General features: G+C 35.2%; 2 protein-coding genes across 2 annotated transcripts; both read right to left on the bottom strand.

The window, feature by feature from the left end:
- Window positions 1-4,509: 4,509 nt before the first annotated feature.
- Window positions 4,510-6,411, bottom strand: LOC120336206 (uncharacterized). The gene is made up of 2 exons (XM_039403827.2): window positions 5,838-6,411; window positions 4,510-5,447 (listed from the first exon to the last, which is right to left on the bottom strand). Exons 1-2 carry the CDS (start codon window positions 6,214-6,216, stop codon window positions 5,038-5,040), a joined length of 789 nt encoding a protein of 262 aa, XP_039259761.2. The 5' UTR covers window positions 6,217-6,411; the 3' UTR covers window positions 4,510-5,037.
- Window positions 6,412-9,701: 3,290 nt separating this feature from the next.
- Window positions 9,702-17,987, bottom strand: LOC120336353 (UBX domain-containing protein 4-like). Its single transcript, XM_039404023.2, has 13 exons — window positions 17,968-17,987; window positions 16,633-16,747; window positions 16,122-16,224; window positions 15,364-15,392; window positions 14,790-14,908; window positions 14,418-14,472; window positions 14,196-14,235; window positions 13,602-13,704; window positions 12,954-13,081; window positions 12,468-12,651; window positions 11,262-11,507; window positions 10,678-10,856; window positions 9,702-9,976 (listed from the first exon to the last, which is right to left on the bottom strand). Exons 2-13 carry the CDS (start codon window positions 16,712-16,714, stop codon window positions 9,829-9,831), a joined length of 1,416 nt encoding a protein of 471 aa, XP_039259957.2. The 5' UTR covers window positions 16,715-16,747; window positions 17,968-17,987; the 3' UTR covers window positions 9,702-9,828.
- Window positions 17,988-21,387: the final 3,400 nt, after the last annotated feature.

Below are 21,387 nucleotides of genomic sequence, written 5' to 3'. Positions count from 1 at the left end.
TCAAACGTTTTGAATACTAATACATCTTTTGTGTATAATTTCATTCCATAGAATTTGTATGCTGTTCTAAAGAATACTAGTTTCAGCTTTTTCATTCATTCAAACCGCGTGTTGAAAGTAAGTTTTGTAATATTGCGTGTTGGTTTCCAACATCCTTAAATCAGTGATGCCAGTAAATCTTTAATACAAAAAGATCAGTGACATCTGCAATAAAAACAGCAGTACCCACTCAAATGACAGCTGGGGGATGGATACTCTTAGTATCTGCTCCATCGCGTGCCTCTTACAGTCTTACCAGTTTACATGAGTGCCAATTGATATCTAAGCTCAGCCAGAGACAAAAAGTTTCGGACTGCAGTTGGCGTGACGAAAAGTTTTTAAATATATATTCTACAATAAGATTATTTGATTGAATACTACTGAAAGTTCTGCCTTATATGTCTTTCCCCATTGCACTATTCCTTCACTGATGTTTGATAATATGACGCTCATCTGACATAGTTCTTAAAGTGTGTAGATGGGTATAATCTTTTCCACGCTGTTCAGATGGGAATGCGCGAATATATATAAGAATTGCTAATATTGGTTTGCAATGCGATGAAATCCCATCTTGGCATTTCTGTCTCTCGCAATTGCTGCGTAAACTTCTCGGGGAAGTTCTGTGGCGTGGTTATCAAATGAAAAATAAAACATGGGAGTATTTTTCCTACTTCTCTACTACTATTAAACCTTGACATTTTGTGAAAACTTTTTTCCATGCAACCTTTTTTTAAAACATCCTCAACAACCACAATTAATTCTGTTATTAAACTTCCAAAACAAACACATAAAATCATCAACAGATGCATATCACCAAGTAGATATTGCTGAATTGATCTTTATTTTACCATTTTTCATGTAATTCTTTTTGGTAAACCTGTTATCTATCGTAAATACAGCACATTTGACAATGTTGTAGTGTGACTATTTTGGCCTCAAATTTTGATATTTGTAGTTAGAGCTCTTGGGGCTCTGTCAAACAAAGTTACATACAAAATATTGGTTGTAAATTGCAGAACATGATCATGTTGTTGGAAGAACTTGGAATTTTACCATCCGTATATCATTCATTGAGAATATTAATAAAATCATAAAATTTAAAAATCGGTTTTCGTGAAATTTTTGTTGTAGCTGAATTCCAGGGACAGCATGACAACAGACAAGAGTAGCACGGTCGCCTCTTTCAGTTTATGACAGAGTTTCTCGTCCTCCTTGGAGGCCGCTGATCGGTTATCTGGGAGCACGAACAATTAAATGGAAATACGAATATATAATAACAATGTATTTTTATAGAAGAAAAGAAGCAAAAGTGTTGAGAGTCTTTGGTAGTTTGAAAAGCATTGGCATGGAACATAAGAATGAACTACATTCTTTCCCAGGGATATACTATAAAACGTAGCAATTTTCTCATTCTTGTTCTCGTGATATCATTATCTTTCACTGCTTCGTCGTGATCATCCCGCTGCATAACAATTCTCGCTAACAAATAATTAACTGTTCTCCACCGGGTGTATATCCACTTGGACCACTGGCGACTGCATTAGCAGGCTTGTATTGTTAATTGCAACAAAAACGGGTATTTTGAAATAGTAGGCTACTCTTTATTTTACGCGTATGTTTCGACAGTATTTCCATATACTGTATATGGGTCGCGACCCAAAGCTGGGCTCAACAAATACCTAAAAGTTATTGATTTTATTTTCTATAGGAAATTTGGTGCTTGCGTAGTTTGTGCACCAAGATTGCGCACAACCTGAACATAGTATTGTAACAGGTTATGGTTCAGGTTGTGCGTCATTATGATGCACATGTTTGACGGAAAACACTAATACAAATATCTCAATAAATACCTAAAAGTTATTGATTTTATTTTCTAGTAAATTTGGTGCTTGCGTATTTTGTGCACCAAGATTGCGCACAACCTGAACATAGTATTGTAACAGGTTATAGTTCAGGTTGTGCGTCGTTATGATGCACAGTCTTGACGAAAAAACTAATACAAATATCGAGCCGTAAAAAAAATTGCTCAAGGCTGCAAACTCCACACCCATGTAGAAATGATGGGCAATGACCCCAAGATGAATAATCACAAATAAAAAAAACTTTATGTTTGAAATCAAACTTGGGCCGAAAAGGTCCCCTTATCTGCCGGACTAATATATAAGTATTCGAAATTGACTAAATTTATGCCAGTTCGCTCGTTTGAATGCCCAATTTTGTTTGGATTTGTCTGTCATTGACATCCTAATATCAACTGATGTACTAATTATGTAGTGATCGCTTTCGATTACTTCGTCTGGCACAAACGTGACGCACCTATGTGCAATATTGGCATTGCCGAGTGAAAAGTCCAGTAGCCAACTATGATTACTAGCGTTAAGATGGATAATCAATCTAGTCGGACAAGTATTCAGAACGACACGAGAATGTAGGGCAATAAACTTTTTCACTGATTTTGCTCGTTTTTCGGTGTTTTTTTTTACTGTTTTTATTAGCAACCATACGCCCAGATGTGTTGTGGTATGAACTGCCACAGAGTGTGTGGTGCGAATTGAAATCTCCCAGTACTGATGTGTTTGTAGTTGTACGAATACGGACATGATATCATGTTCATCAAAATGTGCATCCGGCAATATGTATATATTTATTATCTGGTTCCATTACATTTGAACCCACGTACATTTGAACCCATGACAATTGCACCTGCATACTACTGCACCTATGGAATTTTTTGTTTTACGGATATTTGAACCCATACTCACCTTAACCCATGGGTTTTATCACCCGCATATAGATTGAACCCGGGGATTTACGCATGGGTTCAAATGTACGTGGGTTCAAATGCACGGTCACCTAATTATCTTGTTACCTTCGACAACAATGCCTTGTATCTCTATTTCTAAATATGTGCTAAACGGTAACGTAGCGTATGATGAAGGATTATCCACGAACATGCATAACCCTTCACCAAAAGTGTTCCGATCTTGTCTAATTAACGTATAGCCACGTATGAAAAGGTCTCTTGGAGACAAAATGACATTTGGCTTTGAAAAGAAGTATTTATATAATGTTTGAATTCGTGTATTTTGCTATATACGCCTCTGTAGTTTCACTGCAAAAGTGTGAGTACCATTATTTTAGATTAACTAAGGGAACAAGTTTCTGTTTATCCAAAATCATCCCAAGATTTTAGTATATGCGTCGTTTTATTATTACATCTATTGCATTGCATCTAAAAACGCTCCATTTAAAAAATTTCTGCCGTATCTTAAACGTTGATAACAAATGAAGTACTTATTGAAAGCGTGAATGCATTTAACCCTAACATCGAATTTTAACAAATGGGAATGTCATTTCAGTTTACAACCGCTGTAAAACCGGAACGAAAGCCTTGCTCTTTCTGTGCTTTTTGAAGTGTGGTGAAGCGAGCGTTATTTCTCTCTCTATAACTCACACCCCACTAGCCATGCGGTCGTGCTTCACAGGTCGTATGTTACCGATACGGGCTGTGTCATATAATTATATCCACTAATCATCGCACCTGCGAATCCGCTTAGCTAATTAACAGTGTGGTGATATACGTGCTCTCATAACTCAGTACAAGTCGCTGTCCGTCGATCCACAGAAGGATGATGCTGCCGTTTGACTTCAGGAGGCAAGTACGATGACATACAATGTCGTATAGTGGTCCGTTGTATTTATGTTTCGTGACAACTAGTTTTTTTATACTGTATACATTTATGCGAGGTTAGGGTCCGAGTGCATTTTCAGTTCAGGAGTTGAGGAAAATATCTGTAGCATGTAATCAGGTTTAAACAGTCTAATTTCTGACATTCTAGTTACCTAACTGAAACCTCTGTGCAAAACCTGTTCGACCTAATGGTGGCAAAATATCTGACATCCCCTTAATTTGAAAGCTAGTACTAAAATGAAAAGATGGGTAAAAACTGTGAAAATATAAAATTGTCATCATCACTCTCCCCATTCATTCGATTTTTCACCAATAATGGACAATACCAAGCTCAACTTCCTCTAAAAAATATACGAGACGCATCAGAAATAAATTCTTTTGTGAAGTTCTATTTGTTATAGTCGAGAATCAGAGTTTTTTCATCTATAGGACAAAAATATATTATTTCGAAATAGGATCTGCCTACTTAATTTGCATTTTTAATTTAAAGCATTTTAGTGATCAGATAACGAGTTAGATCTGCCTACTTAATTTGTATTTTTAATTTAAAGCATTTTAGTGATCAGATAACGAGTTAACCATATGTCCGCATAGGCTGCTGATGTAGCTTACAACGGTTTTTCATTGAGAATTGACCCTTTGTTTTCTATACGTCCGTATTCGATGACTACTTTTTATATATATGATACAAATTGTGTCGTGCACTACTCTACACAGCTTTCCGTACACGATGAGATAAATATTTTTTTACGTGGCTTATAAAAAAGCATTTCCCAAGCTTCCAAATCAAAAAGTTTTATTACAAAATAATGAAAAGGTCCTAAGACTAAGTGATATAAGCGTCTTGCTGCACACTAACACAAATATAATCCTGTAACGTTTCGTCTGACCAAGCTCAGATTTCCTCAGACATATATAGTTCAACTATAACAAGAAAAGCAGTTGCATGCATATTCAAACAATCAGTGTAAAAATATGGTACTTCTTGATTAATTGACAGCTGCTGAATGGGAAGGCCATTGATGAGATCTTTTTGTTTTATGTTCAACAAATTTTGTTGTCAGTGATTTTTCACATAGCAACTTTTCCGATGATATTTCAGAAAAAAATGGAGAAAATTGATACATATTGGAAATTTCTAATTTTTGTATCAAACCGGTAAATGGCACATTCCCTCTGGAATTTATACTACAGTCAAAAGTATGACTATTTTTGTGGATAACTTTTAAGCTGAGTTACGTAAAATTTCACGACCCCAGATGCTGCCATATTGATCTCTTAAATGAAAAGTTGAAGTATACAACGTGTTATTTGCGACGGTGGCTTGGGTTGTTTGTTTGTTTTTGACGTAACTCTTCTGGGACGGGATGCTCGTTTTCAATGGCCATCTCTCCATTTCCTTTATCCTGCGTTGGTGAATACTGTGCAGTCTGCAAATAATTTTTTTCCATTGTATTGCTTGCGCTACTCGAAACACTCCCGCCTGGGAGCAAATCCGGGGTTTTGTACGTTTGTAACGACTTCCCAATTTCTTCGGAGCAAGACATCTTAGATCCAGATTCGAACTCTTGACTTGAGACATTGCCATTGCGACAACCCTTTTTATAAAAATACACAAGAACGACGAAAATCAGTAACACGTTGCTGATAACCCCGACGCTTACCACGCATATAGATAAGATGAACCAATTCCACAACGAAGTTTTCACGAAATCATCTGCAACAGAATTATATGCTTATTGATAGGTGAACTCAATGTAATAGTTGGTATCAAGTCGACATATGAAAAGAAGTTGCGAGTTTGCAAATAACATTCATTTTCTTGGCAAAGGACAAACAAGACTACAACTATTTCAAGTCTATTGCAGATATGATTAGCTTGCCAGTTGAACGTCCTTGTTGCATAAGAGTGGTTTAGGGAGAATGTCGGTTATGTAACAAAATACCTTCCGACGATTGCGTATTTTATGCGAGAAAGTCACGGCGCGATGGCCATTTTTTCTAAAAGATTAGCCTTCTCTTTACACGCAAGCGTGAGAGTTCAAGACACGCGAAACTCCACAACATTTAATAAGGTTTAATGCGGAATGGTTCTTTAAAAACTCACCTGGGCAAAATAACTGACATTTTTTCATGTCTCCTTCTGATGAGTCACATATTTTTTGGCACGGCTCACAAGTATGTAGTGGAAAAGAGTAATATTCGTCCACGTCACATTTCAGAATGTCAGTGTTAATGCTTTGCCAAAAAGAGAGTAGATCATCTCTTGTCATTCGGTAAGCAACTCTTAACGGATATCTTCGTCGTCTTTCCTTCTTTTGCTGCTTAAGGGCTCGATCCTCTGACGATGGTGAATTTATAGTTGTTGTGTTGGTTCGTGACCCCTTTTCTAATGTTACCGCCTGTTTGCTTTCGTCCAAGCAAGATACAGTAACAACAATTACCGAGATATAAAGAAGTATTATTAGTGCCCAATTGCCCATCATTAGAGAAAAATATTTCGCTGCTCACGGAATACTCACAAACCCAAAATGATTCACGAAAACTTGGTTGGGCGGCGAGAGACAGTAAACCAGGGAAATCCTGCCGACAACGTAAAGGGTGAATACCCGTATAAAGTTTCGCCTTTCAAACGAATCGATGAATTAAAGCGCTTTTCATACTTGTTGGTTTGGTGGTCGCGCTTGACGGGTACGGCCTCATACGCAGTGTGTAAAGAAACAGTGGAACAAGGAGTTAACAGCGGCCCTGTTTCGACACTACGTACTCTCTCTGGTGAAACCCCGATAAAAGCAGTGCTTATTCACCCGGTGACACAATCACCATTAAAATATGTCGAAAATATCTATGACGCGTGCGTTCTTATGTGGTCGTTAAACAAACTCCATCGTCGTGGTATACATGATATGATATAAATTGTTGAAAATGCGAACAGTTTAACCTTAATTTTCTAAATATCTTTCACACTACAGTACCGGGGATTTCTTGAAACTTTTTTCTGGACGGTTGTGCTGAAAAAAGTAATGACCTTAATGTGAATTTTTCACTTATCGATGAAAATAAAACACAGTTGTTTTGTCGCCATAATACCACGTCTTCATGCATAATAAATCGCTATAGACGAAAAATTTCACTTTTTTATGGTGTATGCTTTCTATCGAGTATCGATGCCATTCTTAATCTTTCACGCGTTGCTTAGAATGAATTAATATTCATCCGCGACCACTACTAAACGAAATCATTAACAAAGTTGCAGAATAACGCGAACATTTTAAGCTGGTGTCGATAACAGTACGGAGGAATTTAGCATAAATAACAAAACAAAAAATGTATATATATCGTGTCGCTGAAGAAACCATTACAAGTGTTTTTCAGTTGGACGTTTGGGCGGCTCTCTAAGTCTAAGTAATACAAACTTGAATGATTGGCGACTTCCCAAAATTCTGGGCACAGCAAACTTCACGGACATTGGTATATATATATGTAATAATCGATCAAAACTAAAGTAATAAAAAGTACCGAATCTGTAAATAGAGCTGGGTAATGCTGTATTTGTGAATTATCTTTAGATATTGCGAAAGAGTTATGACGTCATTGTTAAGTGCCAACATTCTCGAGGGGGCATTATTCGAGGAAGATGCGGCCACGCTTACTAGTCTCTCCCTGGTTATGATCTAACGCAAGGGTTCCCAAGCTTTTTACAGGACGACCCCAAAGACAACTTTCAAGTGTCCAGTGCGACCCCGGGTCAATATATATATTTTTCATGAAACTTTAGAGCTTCTTTCACTGGACGTTTAAGTTTGGTCATGTGGTGGTATTAAGTAAAATACGCTGAAACCAAACAGTGATGACACAATATTCACCTACATTTTCTATAGCATAAGCATATAGCGATGCATATGGGTCTGTTTTACAGTAAGCCATGGTACAAACTGCTAAATTTAACATGGTTTGTCAAATCTTAGATGTTTTGTACATCCATCCTCTGACATACCTCAGCGACCCCATGACCTGTTTGCGACCCTACCTAATTATCACTCCGACCCAATTTGGGGTCGCGACCCTTGTTTGGGATCCCCTGATCTAAAGACCCAGTTGTTCTTTTGCAGTAATCGCTGATGAAAATGAATTTATCTTGATATCCAAATGACAAACCGAAATATACTTTGTGCGCCTTTCATATTCTGGAGCTTATACAGAATATACCACAGCCAAATGAGGAATGCTTGAGAACATTTCTAAGACATTAAACGCGTTCTTGAAAATCGAAAATAACCAGGGTCACGAAGGTTACTTGACACGTAAAAGTACTGTTATGCTGGATCAGAAACTGGCATGACATACACGAATACTTGTATCTGACAAAATTCCCGAGAGCCAAAACAGCGAGTCGAAGACCGACATAGAGATCCAACAAAGTTCGACTGATAATCCGATTCAGTGAGATTTCACTCACAAGTCTTGTCGCTGCTGCGTTCCGTAATCAGGAAAGAAATATGACAGGGATTACATATATATTCCGTGGAAGGGAAGTGACGTGGAAAGTCGAAGAGACGGCTCGATCATATGACGGCCTCTCGTCCGGTTACCGGTCCATGTTGGGTATGGGATTAAGTTAGCCGGTTGTTTCACATGCACGGACAACGCTGCCAATTTCCAGTAAATTATCGATCTTAAATAAACGCAATATCATTTTTGAAGTACCTCTAACGATCTGTAGAGTGAAAAAATTATTTAGAATATAGAGAACACAAATCAGCTGATCTTTGATAAAAGTGACTAAAGTCGCAACTCGGCGGTTTTGGGTAGTAGATATGGCAGGATAGTTTGCTTACAGGGAAAATGAATATTGAAGTTTCAAAGGCCTCTAATCATTTGGTCTTTCCACATTTTGAACAAAGTTGTCATCATTGATCCGATTCAACAGTGGCCGCCCGAATAAGCGTCCAACTCTAAATAAAAATTTCAAACGCGTTTCTCTTGACTAGGGTGCGCCTTAATTTACTTGTATCACTTTTTAGCAAGCATTGTTAGGCATAGATCCATTCCCATACTCAAAAAAACATTTTTCTTTGAAAAGAAATATCGAATTATGTGAAGCACAACGTGGATTCCACTCAACAATTTCTTCACGTGCAAGCTCATCGGGAAATTGCAGCATTTATAGTTTGATTTGGTTTCAAAATGAAGAAAAATGGGGGCAAATTTAATTTGTATGTTTGGAGACTTATTAGCAGGCTCAAAGAATCAAACTCTTTATGGGGGAAATCACTTGTCGAATCTAGAAAGAATCGAAATGGCATATTGAGACAATTTTTTTTCCCAAGTACATAAACCGCCAAACAGTGACCCCAATTTGCAAATGATCCCTAGTCTAGTTTAGACTGACCAGTTTTCGCCATCAAAATCCATGGTATGAATTCAGACTAAATGAAACACATAAAACGCGCACACAATGTCCTACCTTCATATTTATCTCATTCCGCAGAAAAAATTGTCAATATACCACATGTCACGGACTAGGACACAACAGAACTCAAATATATACATGGCATTGGATATAAAATAATGAACACAGGGATTTGTTGAGTGCCTGGTATGTTTTTATTGATCGATGGTGGGAGCCAAATATATATATATGCATAATTCTAAAGGGATCTCAAAATATTCAATCCAATTCCTTTGCATTTCATTTCCATGACAAGGGGAAAGATGCCGAACAATAAGACATACATGATTTTAATTAATAATTTTGAACAATAAATAAAAATAGATTAACAAAACACAAACTCCTTTTTTCCGTGTTTTTTATGCTGCGTTCCTACAGTCGCTTTGAATAACTCATACAATGGACAAAGAAATAGCAGCAAAATAGCCCACTGCATGAAAAAAGGCTCGCAAAAAGCCTGCAAATCATAAAGTATATTGAATGGTTTCCATTCCCAAATACACAAAAAAACGTTTGAAATGCACGTGTACACTTTGCTATATATTTAAATATCATTCTGACATCAAATTGAAATATTTGACAAGCTATAGTCATTATTGCAAAGAATTATATTGCGATCAATGGAGCTCATTCTGTTTTTGCATTCTTACATCTGTTGTGTAGAATTACCATTCCATGTCGCCTCATCATCGTCGTCTCGTGTAACATCACTTAATCTGGTCATGTTGCCTTGTCGTTTTGGTTCCATTGATTCTTGTTGACCTACTGTTCTTCGCCTTAAACCTCCGTCATCACTAAAATTCATTAGGATTCATACCAATGTCCAAATATATTGTAATATTTAAACAAATATATCCATAATGAATTGGATTTTCCTATTTGTTTCATGCGAAAGGAGAGCTTATAAGATGATAGCCTAACTACAGAATAGAACCCAAGCCTAATTACCAGACTAGGCCAGGTATGGGAATAGTATAAGTTCATTTCGACTCCATAATCAATATTAACAATGGATATAATATTAAAATACATAAAGACTGATTACAGAGTCAGAAGCAAACAGAACTTTAGGGTTCAAAAGTCACACATAATTCAAATAAAGGGTGTTGCCAAAATAAGTGGTACATGTTGACTCGCCCAAAGAATGTATTATCAAATCATGAAATCCCGGCCGACTATTTATTACTTAGTAAAAAAGACAAACAAAGTTTTTGCCACACAATATTAGTAGTTTTGTAAGGATTGCCAACTCGGATACTGAAATTAATAATTTAGAAAAAATTCATTAAAATTAATCAACCAACAAGTCTATAAAATCTTGAGTGCAGAAAAAGGGTGCGAACAACGGTCAAAAAAATTGGAAAATTAAGGAACAAATTCCCGTATTCAGCTCATATTTCTGGACTGGAAAAGAATAGAATCTTGTAAATTTTGTGAATGAATAATGATAGGGTTGAAACTATAACAGTTATGAAATATGAATCAAACTACAAACCTCCATCTGCTATGACTGGTTGATGCATCACCCTGACTGGAAGTTACAGGTTGTTGTTGTTCTGTTCTTGTACCGCCAGAAATAAATGACCGAAGAAACATCAGAATTTTCGATGGAATTAATAATACAAACATTATCATCGATAGTATGGAGGACGTCACAGAATTGTCAGAAGAAGACTGAAAAAGAGTGAACATCTTATGAATCGTGAATGATGTTGTGGTTGTGGATGCAATATAGCATCAGCAGGGCCCATAGTCACCGCTTTCGTTTGACAAATTCATGTCTTGGATACAACAGCAAAAGGCGTTTTTGAAGTAAAATCTACACTATAGGTTGTGCATACAATAAGCTTTCATAATGGGAAGTAATCTTACATAATTTATGAGTTGATTTATAGGTGTCTGCTATTTGAAACCAAGAAGTAAATGAAGGCTAAGGGTATCTCGTTAAAACTTCATGTTCGGTATTCATAACATCTTTCAATCACGACAAAACCAAAAATCCAGCAACCTAAGCTCCAAATGCAATATATGTTGCCGGAGCTGGTATTATTGATAAATAACATTAATTCAAATACTTACAATTCCCCTTCTATTTTGCCGTGGCAGTACAGCAAGAGACGCACTCGGAGACAACCCCAGCTCAGCAAAGGTTTGATTTTGCTCAGATACCAAAAAAACTTTTTTTGGAAAAGCTGTCGCAAGATCAAATGAATTAATGGTTGGAAATAGTGGATGATTCAAGCTGACGACAAAAGAGAATGCAGAAAGTAAAACATCCATAGAATCAAACTGTTGAACTGTTGTAGATCCATCTGGCATTCGAAACTAGAATAAATCAGAGTTTAACATAGTATCAATCAGAATTCTACTGATAAATTTTAAAATAATCAACATTTTTTTGAATAATAACAACAGTGATATTATGATATTAGTAAGGCTAAAGGCAACTTGTTCGTATCAGTGAAAAAGTCAATCAATTACGATAGAACATGGTTATCAGTCTTTAACTTAAACGTGTATTAGGGGGAGGGAGAGGGTAACTGAACGATTGAGCTCACATGCTAATAAAAACTAACATATTTTAGTTTTAGCTATACAATAAGTTTACAAATATCAACATTCAAATTGTCTTCAGAGCTTCACTTAATCAAAATTTATAATTAAAATGAAACACATTTATAAAAACTTGTGCTATCGATTGGGTTTCTACAAGACCCACTATTTTTCCCTTTTTATATGCTTTTGCGTCGGTGGATCCGTATACATATAATGCAAGGATGCTATAGCAAGAGTGAAGATAACTATCCTGAGTAATTCAATAAATAGTCTTGCTGCACATTAACACAAATTATTTCTGTAACGTTTCGTCTGACCAAGGTCAAACTTCCTCAGACATACATATTTCAGAAAAATTTGTATACAGTATTTGTGTTAGTGTGCAGCAAGACTATTTATTGAAATATTTATAAAAGATTAAATATTTCACACCTTTAGGCAAGGCTATGTACAACACAAAAGGCTATGCTGTCAATATTAAAGTAAGTATGACTTAAATATTTGAATGAGTTTTCGTTATTATGTACATATTCTGGATATTTGACTACTCTAAAATTTATCATCATAAAGATATTTCGAATGATCACAGTGAATGGTTGGGTTGCAGAAAATTACGAAAAATGTGACCTTAATTCTGTAAAATTTGAGCAAAGTACATTATTCTGTGCTACAGCAGTATTTTGCTTATCATATTTATAAGTTTTAGAAAAAATTATTCCATAAAACTACCTGTAACCTTGCTTTTGAATCTCGTTCCTTTCTCTCTTCTTTCAGTTTTTCTTCATTTACCTTTTCCGCCTCAGCTTTTTTATTGATATTGGTTTGTTCTCGCTCAAGTTTTTCTTGTTGAAACCTTGCAGCCCTATCCAATCTATCCTGTTCTATTTGACGTTTTACTCTCTCTTTTGCAGCTCTAAAAACAATTGCAAAGATATCAGAGATAAAGTATGAGAAAACTGAGATATAGTTTTGCATTCCAATCTCAACTGGAAAAATATGATATTAAAATTTTAAGACAGAAGCACAAAACTGGTAAACAGTCACAAATTTAAACATGATAAGCATTTTCTGTGACGTAACCTTTTGTAGCATACAATATTTGCCAAATACCCAGACAAAACACAAAATTTTACATATCATCGGAAGAATCCAAATAATTTCAAATGCCATTTCAATTAAAATTATCACAAATTGCCATGTACATAATGAACATACTTTTCCTCCTGTTTATCTCTTCTCCTCTCTTCCATATCTTGTTTCATTTTAGCCTCTTGTTGAGCTTCCTTCATTTTCAGCAAATTTTTTCCTAGTTCTCGCCGTTCTACTTCTTTCACCTTTAAATCCTTGTAATACAAAAAGACACCTTTATATTATAGTGATACAAAAAGACAATCAGAAAAACTATACGGTGCAGAATGTGGGATTTATTATTTAAATTTTGGACTCAATGAGAGTGTTGTAATGTTGTGGAATCTGGACAATGTGGAGCTGTAAATACATTTCTGATTGACCAAGATAGAATAAATATTCATATTCAAAGATAGCATGATTTTAAAATTTCCCATCAATAGGTATATGATCGGATTCTTAATTATCGTGGAGAAAAATGAAGTCCATGAGATTGCATAATCACATGAAAAGTATAAAAGTTAACCAGTTAAATATTATATACGGTATGTATAAATTTGGTTGTGAAAGACGCTGTAATTGACCAGCGGATAAGTGAGCCACCCTGCAGCAGCGAAGAGCCCAACAATCTTTCACTTATAATAAACCCCTGCTAGAGTCAACAACACTAATAAAACTGATTTGTTCTGAACTTCTGATACTAAATATTAAATGATAACATATATGATTTCTTACTTCTTGTTTTTTGATTTGGTCTTTTTCTCGTTTTTCTATAATTTTCTGTTGAAGCCGTTTAGTTTCCGCATCCATTTCTTCAGCACTCTTTTGTGGCAAAACCCTGATAAAAACAAAGACATAGAATGATAGATACTGACAGAAAAATATGTTTATTGAAAAAGGAGTCAGGCTAAGACTAAAATTGTAAAATTCTTACTATTCTTGGAATAATTGTTTTCAAAATTTTGAAATAACTCTTTGATTACAGCAACCAACTGTGTTCGAAAAATGGCTAATGAGTATTGAATATATCAAAATAGATTAATGGAATATATTATAGAAAATTACATTGAATCTTGTTGGCAAAATTGGCAACAGACAAATAAAACCCATCTAGACCGAATTGTGGATGAAAAAATTTTAAAGGCTCTCTCGATATTAATGAATGTGTATATAGGACCATGGGTTATCTAATTTATCTCTTCTGTTCCCCAAATTTAAACTTAACAATTTTGTTTAAAATAATTATGATGTCACTAATCATTATGCATTTCAATTAAAAAAAGGAATCAATCTATATTCTACTTATTTTTATCACTGTTAAAAACTTACTTTGGTATATTTTCGTCGCTCGCTGCCCCTGATGTCTGACCTGGAAAAACACAAAGATTAACATTGATCATCAAATGCAAAATTGCTAGGCATATATGACCTTTATGTAATATGTATTCTACAACATAAATTTTCAGCTGCACTATCAAATGTATACAGAATATTCAAACAAAATTGCATTGAATCATTCTCGCAACACTAGTATATAAATTACAATGTTACCGCTATTAGCTTCCTCTTGAACCTCTGATGAACTTTTTGCTGCATTTGACTCAAACTAAAAGAATTAATGTAAGATAGTAAATATCTCAATCTCATATTGGCTTATTCAGTTATAAAAATAAACTGAGAAATCAAATACAACAAAAAATGCAACATAATTAATATATTATTTTGAATTATTCCAATCATCGTTAATATTATTCACAATATTACCAATTTAACAAAGGAAATCACATTGAGTGTACTATCACTAAATTTGTTAAATAGGCTATGAGAAAAGATTAACATTATTGCCTTATGTATCTGATAATCTGAGCTTAAATCAATATAAAATATAAAAGCATAATACTTGAAAATTGTTTTATTTCATACCTTGGTAATATTCCGAAGGTTCTGTACAAAATCATCAAGTGAAGACTGCGCATAAATCACTTCTAATACTTTACCACTATTATCAATAAAATGTGCACTTGGTACTTTTAATACCGGATCTTTCAGTATTTAAATTAAAATACAGTTCAGGAATTAGTAATAAGTGAACAATAGCATAATGTGATTGATATAAAAATTGTATTTGATTTGTCATTCGCAAATATACCAGATGAATTTTATACCGAAAAAATGAAAATGTTCAACATTAGCATAAAGGTTGGCATGGGATTATGCTCCAATCATGAGCAATACATTTTGATCCATATTTCAATGCAGCATTTTCATGGACAACAATGATTTAGTTCGAATTGAATTGATTGTATATATATTTAAATTAAAGACTACAGGAATTTTTTACAGAACAGTAATAGTTCAGTTGAACCCATATTACAAAATCTGGCAATCTGGGCAGTTAACAGTCGAAATTTAACAGTTGATCATCTAATTTCAGTCAGTCATATCAATCGTATATATAGTATCATTGAATTGTATTACTTGCTTATTAAAAGGATACAAATTGCCGAAAACTGTTTGCAGCCCTCACTAAAGAAAAAAAATAAAGTTGTTTATGAATTCGAAAATTCAATCTATTCACAAAGTCAGTAGACTATAGAACACTGCGAACTACTGAATGGGTTAGATCATGATGGTATGTTTATTATAAACAATTTTTATAATAGTATGTTATTATGCTAACAAAATAAATTTTGTATTTTACTTCTTCAAACAGGCCACTGTCATGTGTGATATTCGTTCAATATAATGCAATGCAAACATCCTGGGTCTCGTGTAGTTTCGAACCTAAGTACTTCTAGTGGGCGTAACATACCAATTTCACATGTCAATCCTATCCCCCGCCTAACTACGTCATTCAAAAATTAAATCACAGAGGTTGCCAAAGTATACCTACGATCGCCCGAAATAGAATCTGCGCCGACAACAAAAAAATCACTAACGGCAGCAAACCTTTACATATGAGGATAGTTGCGATGAGAAAACGAGAGAAATAACTTGCTTGATTTTGGGTGATCGTCTGCGCGTCTTGGATGATAGTTCGTAATTTTGAAAGGCTATATTACGTCACTGTGAAGTCATTTTTGGACGACACAGTCAGGTGGGGGTTAGGATTAACATATGCAGAAATACTTCAGGTATGAAACTACACTAGACCCAATATCCTAAATATTAATAACTGTATTAAAACTAACATGAAATTAAATGTAGTATGTGCTTGTTTCAAATATATATTGAATAAATGAAAGCATTCATTACCTCTCTGCACTCAATTTAAGAGTAACACACATTGATTTGCAAATATTTTCGACACTTTCATTATTCCACATTTCATCCATTCTACTAGATTCTTCATCATCACCTTGAAGTTATAAATATACACATTTTACAAATACATTAAAAATAATTTTTTCAAGTTTCTCATGTAGAATCGTTTCGAAACAAGTTGGGCTGTGCACATCTATTATTCTGAAAATCTTGATAGATATTTGAAACACTGCTAGAGTCAAATACTAGCAGACTAGTCTTCCCAACTTGCCTAATGCTAAACTAGTTCATGGACAGATGGACACCATTTCGTGCCATATTTGGGAAACGCGAAACAATGTAGTTTTATGGGGAATATATGTAAATCCTATCCCAGTATCCTATCAGTATATTGATCAAGTTGTAATTTGCCAGGTCTGCAGGTTGTGACAGAATATTGAAATGAGGCAGCACACACAGACACACTACTGCAGATTATTGTAAAATTGATTACAGAACTAACCAGTAATGTATACAACAAACAGCTTTGAGCTTTTCCTTGATTCTGCAATGGCTTCGGGTATACTTCCAGAGTACCAAACCATGGTGATTTTTTGCTGTTATGATACCGTAGTATGCTAGTTTATGAACAATGAAATTATAATAATGAGATTCGTAGATTAGGTTTGGTCAACGAACGGCAACCAACTCGCCTAATGCTAAACAAGTTCATGGACAGATGGACGCCATCTCGTGCCATATTTGGGAAACGCGAAACAATGGAGTTTTATGGGAAATATTGGTCGTGTTGCTGACTTGCTGTACCGAATTGAATAAGTCAGTTGTTATAAGGGCTAGATTGTGGCTTATCGAGCTAAGCATTAGAAATACGCTCGCCACCACATCTCTGATTATTCTGCGTGGGTTCGCAGGTTCGAATCTCATGCGAGTATAGATTTGTGCGAGAGGATTGCTGGACTCCTCCACGCGGTTGGGTGGTTCACATAACCGCCATTCGGTTACGGCTTCCTCCACCATCAAGTCCATGCTTCTGGAAACAAATAACTAGGAGGATAGGATTTACATATTTATCCCAGGGGAGAGAAAAGCCGATAAGACGGCTTAATCATATGGCAAACCACGGCCTCTCGTCTGGTTACCAATCCAGGTCGGGTATGGGATTAGTTAGCCAGTTATTTGTTTTCGGAAGCATGGACTTGATGGTGGAGGAAGCCGTACGGTAACAGACCAGCGGTTACGTCAGTACGTGAACCACCCTGCGGCGGCGAGGAGTCCAGCAATCCTCTGCACATGATCATCCCCGCATGGGATTCAAACCCACGAAGGGTAATCAGAGATGCGATGGCGAGCGTATTCCTAACACTTAGCACGATGCGCCACATCGCCGAGCTAAGTATAAATATAACTAAGTACCGGTATAAATATAGGTATATTTAGATTTTCCCCGCAAAAAAATCATACACAAACAATGAACACACAAAAGATTGGGAAAACCTTTTTAAAGGTTTAATAGGCCTACATGTAAAAATACATGCGCCAGTTTACCCACTGACCCACATTCAACACACAAAGATATATCTGTATATTCAAAATAATAACTAACTAATCCCATACCCGACATGGAATGGTAACCGGACGAGAGGCCGTGATTCGTCATATGGTTAAGCCGTCTTATCGGCTTTCCTCTCCCACGGGATAAAAATGTAAATCCTATCCTATCCTAGATTGGAGCGGAAGGGCAGAAGGGTGGATTCTGAACTTTGAGCAATATGCTACCCAACTATATGCAGCAATTAGGAATTAAAATCATTTTTATACATACTAAATTTATACATACTTGATTTATGGTTCAAATACGATTCCTTAGTATTTCAAATTCTCTGACAAAATTACGGTAGGGGGTTTTTCTATTTTTTTCAATGTTGAGTCTGTAAGTGATTGCAGCTTTTATTTGTTTGATACCTAGGTGCTGATTAGGGGGACTACCGTCGAATATACCAGAATTTCTTTGTATCCATATTTTATATCTAGTGATTGAAATTAAATAAACAATAATATCTAAATCTCGTCTTGTAATGTTGGAATGTAACAAATACAGAAATACCTCAAATCCAATAAAACACAAGTTTCATAATTTTTCAAAAGTCTGGCATTATTTAATTTCCTAACAGTATTTTCAATAAAATCAAAAACATAATCAAAATATTCATAAATTCATCGAAACTCATAAATAGCCTAGATCATCTAGATGGCTAACAAATTCTGGTTCTTTCCCACATACTGACATAACACACACATATCATTTCCTGCAATATTTCTTATTCCAGATTTTGTTTTTACTGTTAAAATATCCCACATTAACTTGAAATTAAAGGTTTTCATATAGTTTGCCAGAATATCATTATGAATATTCTCACATGCAATATTTAAATTACAATTGTGTAGAAAAATTAATCTATCCCCAGTCATAGAAATAACAATTTTTTTATAAATAGTTTTATGCTTACCGGTACCCTCTTTTATATCTTTTATATATTTTCAAAATCTTTCTGCCTAAAATATTGATGAAAAAATAATAGGTAAGTAACCGGTATGTTTCAGTAAATAGCCTACTGTCATGTCAGCCAAATATCAAACTTATATTCCCGAATTTCATATTGCGGTGTTTTCTGGTCAAACAAAATGTGGGTTCGAAAATCTGCAATTATGCAAAAATTTAATGTTTCCACAAAAAATCGAATTATTTCGAATCTTTCCGGTATCGGGGGCAAAGATTTGGATATACCATTTGATAGAAGACTAACATAGAAACATACTCCAATAAAAAAAATATTGTGACATTCGACGAGTTTTCGACTCTTTGGGGTTCGAAAATGATTGACTATGGAAAAATTAAATTATTTCACGAAAAATCGAATTATTTCAAATCTTTCCATTCTCGGCGGCAAAGATTTGTATATACCATTGGATAGAAGACTTATATGGGAATATATTCCAACAAAAATATTATAGTGATATCCGACGAGTTTTCAAACTTTTTTGGGTTGTGTATATGCTCATTGATATATACTACTACTAGATGTCCAACTCCGCTCGCCGTATAATAAACAAACAAAGGCGATGTTGCACTTCCAAGTGGCGGGCGTCACGATCAGTTAGGTTCTGACAAGGTGCTTAACGACGACGACGCTCCTGTATCACAGCTCGCAAACTCGCCCTGTTCATTGATGACTGATCGAAATATTTGCTGAAGGACATGGAGATTTTGATAAAAATGAACAAATAATTGTGAAAATGAAGACACAGTCTGTCATGCAAATGACCAGGATGATGTGATAACTTCTTTGTCGAAAGAGAGCAAGGCATCAAAAATGCGATGCATTGCAAAAATGTCAGTCAGATGTAGGCCTACTGGTGGTGACAAAAATGAATAGTTTGCACTTTATGTAAAAAAAACGCTTAGTAGCAAAGCCTTTTGGTCTCACTCCATCTCAAGTATTGTGGGTTTTACAGAAGTTTTTTCTCCACTTGACCTATAATCAGGACTGCCATAACGTCCTTATTTTTAGAATTTGTCCTTATTTCAAAGGTCTTTGTTTTAGGAAATATTTTTGTCCATATTTCTAAGAAACAATTTTATTTTGACGTGTGTCCTTATTTTTAACCTTATGAATGAATATACCGGTAAATTAAAATTTGAATTTAGTTTAGATCTGGAACTTCGTGAGAGATAAAATGAGTAAACGTAAAAACATTTGCCGTGATGATTATGAGAAAGAATACAACGGCGTCAAACGAAACGAAGGGCCAGTGATTTGCGCACTACAGCTTTTGTGAATGTGACAATAATCTGGAATCCATAGGTAAAGCAGCAATTTTCTTTCACATTGCAACCCAGAAACACAAGGCTCTGCTTAAGAAATTAATCAAATCAATCTATAAATAGCTTTTTAAGAGTCAATGATTATACAAGGGCTACCTCAATACACGCAAGCGGCTGGAATTTATTTCCATCATCACATCATTGAACATCCGACACTTGATATAAAAGAAAAATATTTTCAAATCATTCATGAGCGAATACCTATTAAACAATGTAACTGAATGTCAAGATGTAAGAACACTACTTGAAAAAGTATATTTACAAAAATTAGAGCAAATGTATACGCAGAGTACTGTAGCCAAAATAATAACAACAAGATGAACAATAGGACTCGTGGAATACGAAAACAATTGAAGAAACAAATCAGCTAAAACAAAGATTAAGATATATATATGTGATTACAGTAAAGTTTTCGTACTCCTGAAGTATGTGTACCAAAAAATGAAGACACCGGAACGTAGTATGTGTACCACGTTAGGGTTAGGACATAATTTTTATTCCAACTTTTCTTTATTTTAGTTCTATTACGAGTTCAGGGACTAACCAAGTGAGTTTCGTAGTATTTGTACCTAAAAGTATGGCCTAACCTGGTACACATACAATGTTCCGTTGTCCGTCATCTTGGTACACGTATTTCTGGAGTACCCAAGTTTTTTTCTCAATAATCCATAGAAATAAAAATTATTATTTTAATTACTAATGTGATTAAACTCTGGATATCGAGTTATGTTAATAGTGCTATTGATGTTTTTTAAGGCTTTGGGAGTGGTTCTTAGCTGGGATAAAAAGGCAATTTAGATTCTATTACGTGGAAATTGCTACATATTTATTTCTTTTTCCTTGCTACTTTTCAATCAACTGGAGCACCGATGGATTCTCAGCCCCGCGACCTGCAAAATATGCATTTTTTAAACTGAAAATCTTTTGGCAATTCATTCAATATTTAGGGTGAGGGCCTACGGGCATAGCTGAAGATTTTGAAGGGGGAGGGAGGGTCTGAAATTTTTAATTTACAAGTTAGACCAAAACACTAGCAGGTCTGATCGGAAGCCGGCAAATGTTAGTTTATAATAGTCCCGATGGTCGAACTCTAAAAATTGTTTCAAGCCACGAAAAATTTATATGTATGATATAGTAAAACAATAGAGAAGACTTTTATTTTACACTTAAAGAGGGGTCTGACAAATGTTTGGTGTAATATGGTATATCACATGTTGGAAGTACCAGTAGTTGGAGCCCTTCGTACGCTGGAGAAGCAATGAAATGTTGTTGTTTTTTTAAATATGAGTACAAAATGTATTGCATGTAGCTGTATAGCATTTATTTTGTTAAAAAATCCTTGAGCTAATCACCTGTTGTAGACTTCTAGTGTGT

This window comes from Styela clava, chromosome 2 (genome assembly GCF_964204865.1).
Source record: "Styela clava chromosome 2, kaStyClav1.hap1.2, whole genome shotgun sequence".
In the NCBI taxonomy this organism is placed as follows: Eukaryota; Metazoa; Chordata; class Ascidiacea; order Stolidobranchia; family Styelidae; genus Styela; species Styela clava.
Note: the sequence above shows the minus strand (reverse complement) of the source record. Positions and strands in the feature narration are given on the sequence as shown.

What these genes read in the sequence shown, in the direction of transcription:
- LOC120336206 (XM_039403827.2), bottom strand. Translation starts at nt 6,216, where the DNA reads ATGATGGGCAATTGGGCACTAATAATACTTCTTTATATCTCGGTAATT. An exon ending in ATGTCAGTTATTTTGCCCAG is followed by an intron (nt 5,448 to 5,837) that starts GTGAGTTTTTAA and finishes ATTCTGTTGCAG; the next exon opens with ATGATTTCGTGAAAACTTCG.
- LOC120336353 (XM_039404023.2), bottom strand. Translation starts at nt 16,714, where the DNA reads ATGGTTTGGTACTCTGGAAGTATACCCGAAGCCATTGCAGAATCAAGG. An exon ending in GTTTGTTGTATACATTACTG is followed by an intron (nt 16,225 to 16,632) that starts GTTAGTTCTGTA and finishes TATAACTTCAAG; the next exon opens with GTGATGATGAAGAATCTAGT. An exon ending in ATTCAAAAGCAAGGTTACAG is followed by an intron (nt 11,508 to 12,467) that starts GTAGTTTTATGG and finishes GATTTATTCTAG; the next exon opens with TTTCGAATGCCAGATGGATC.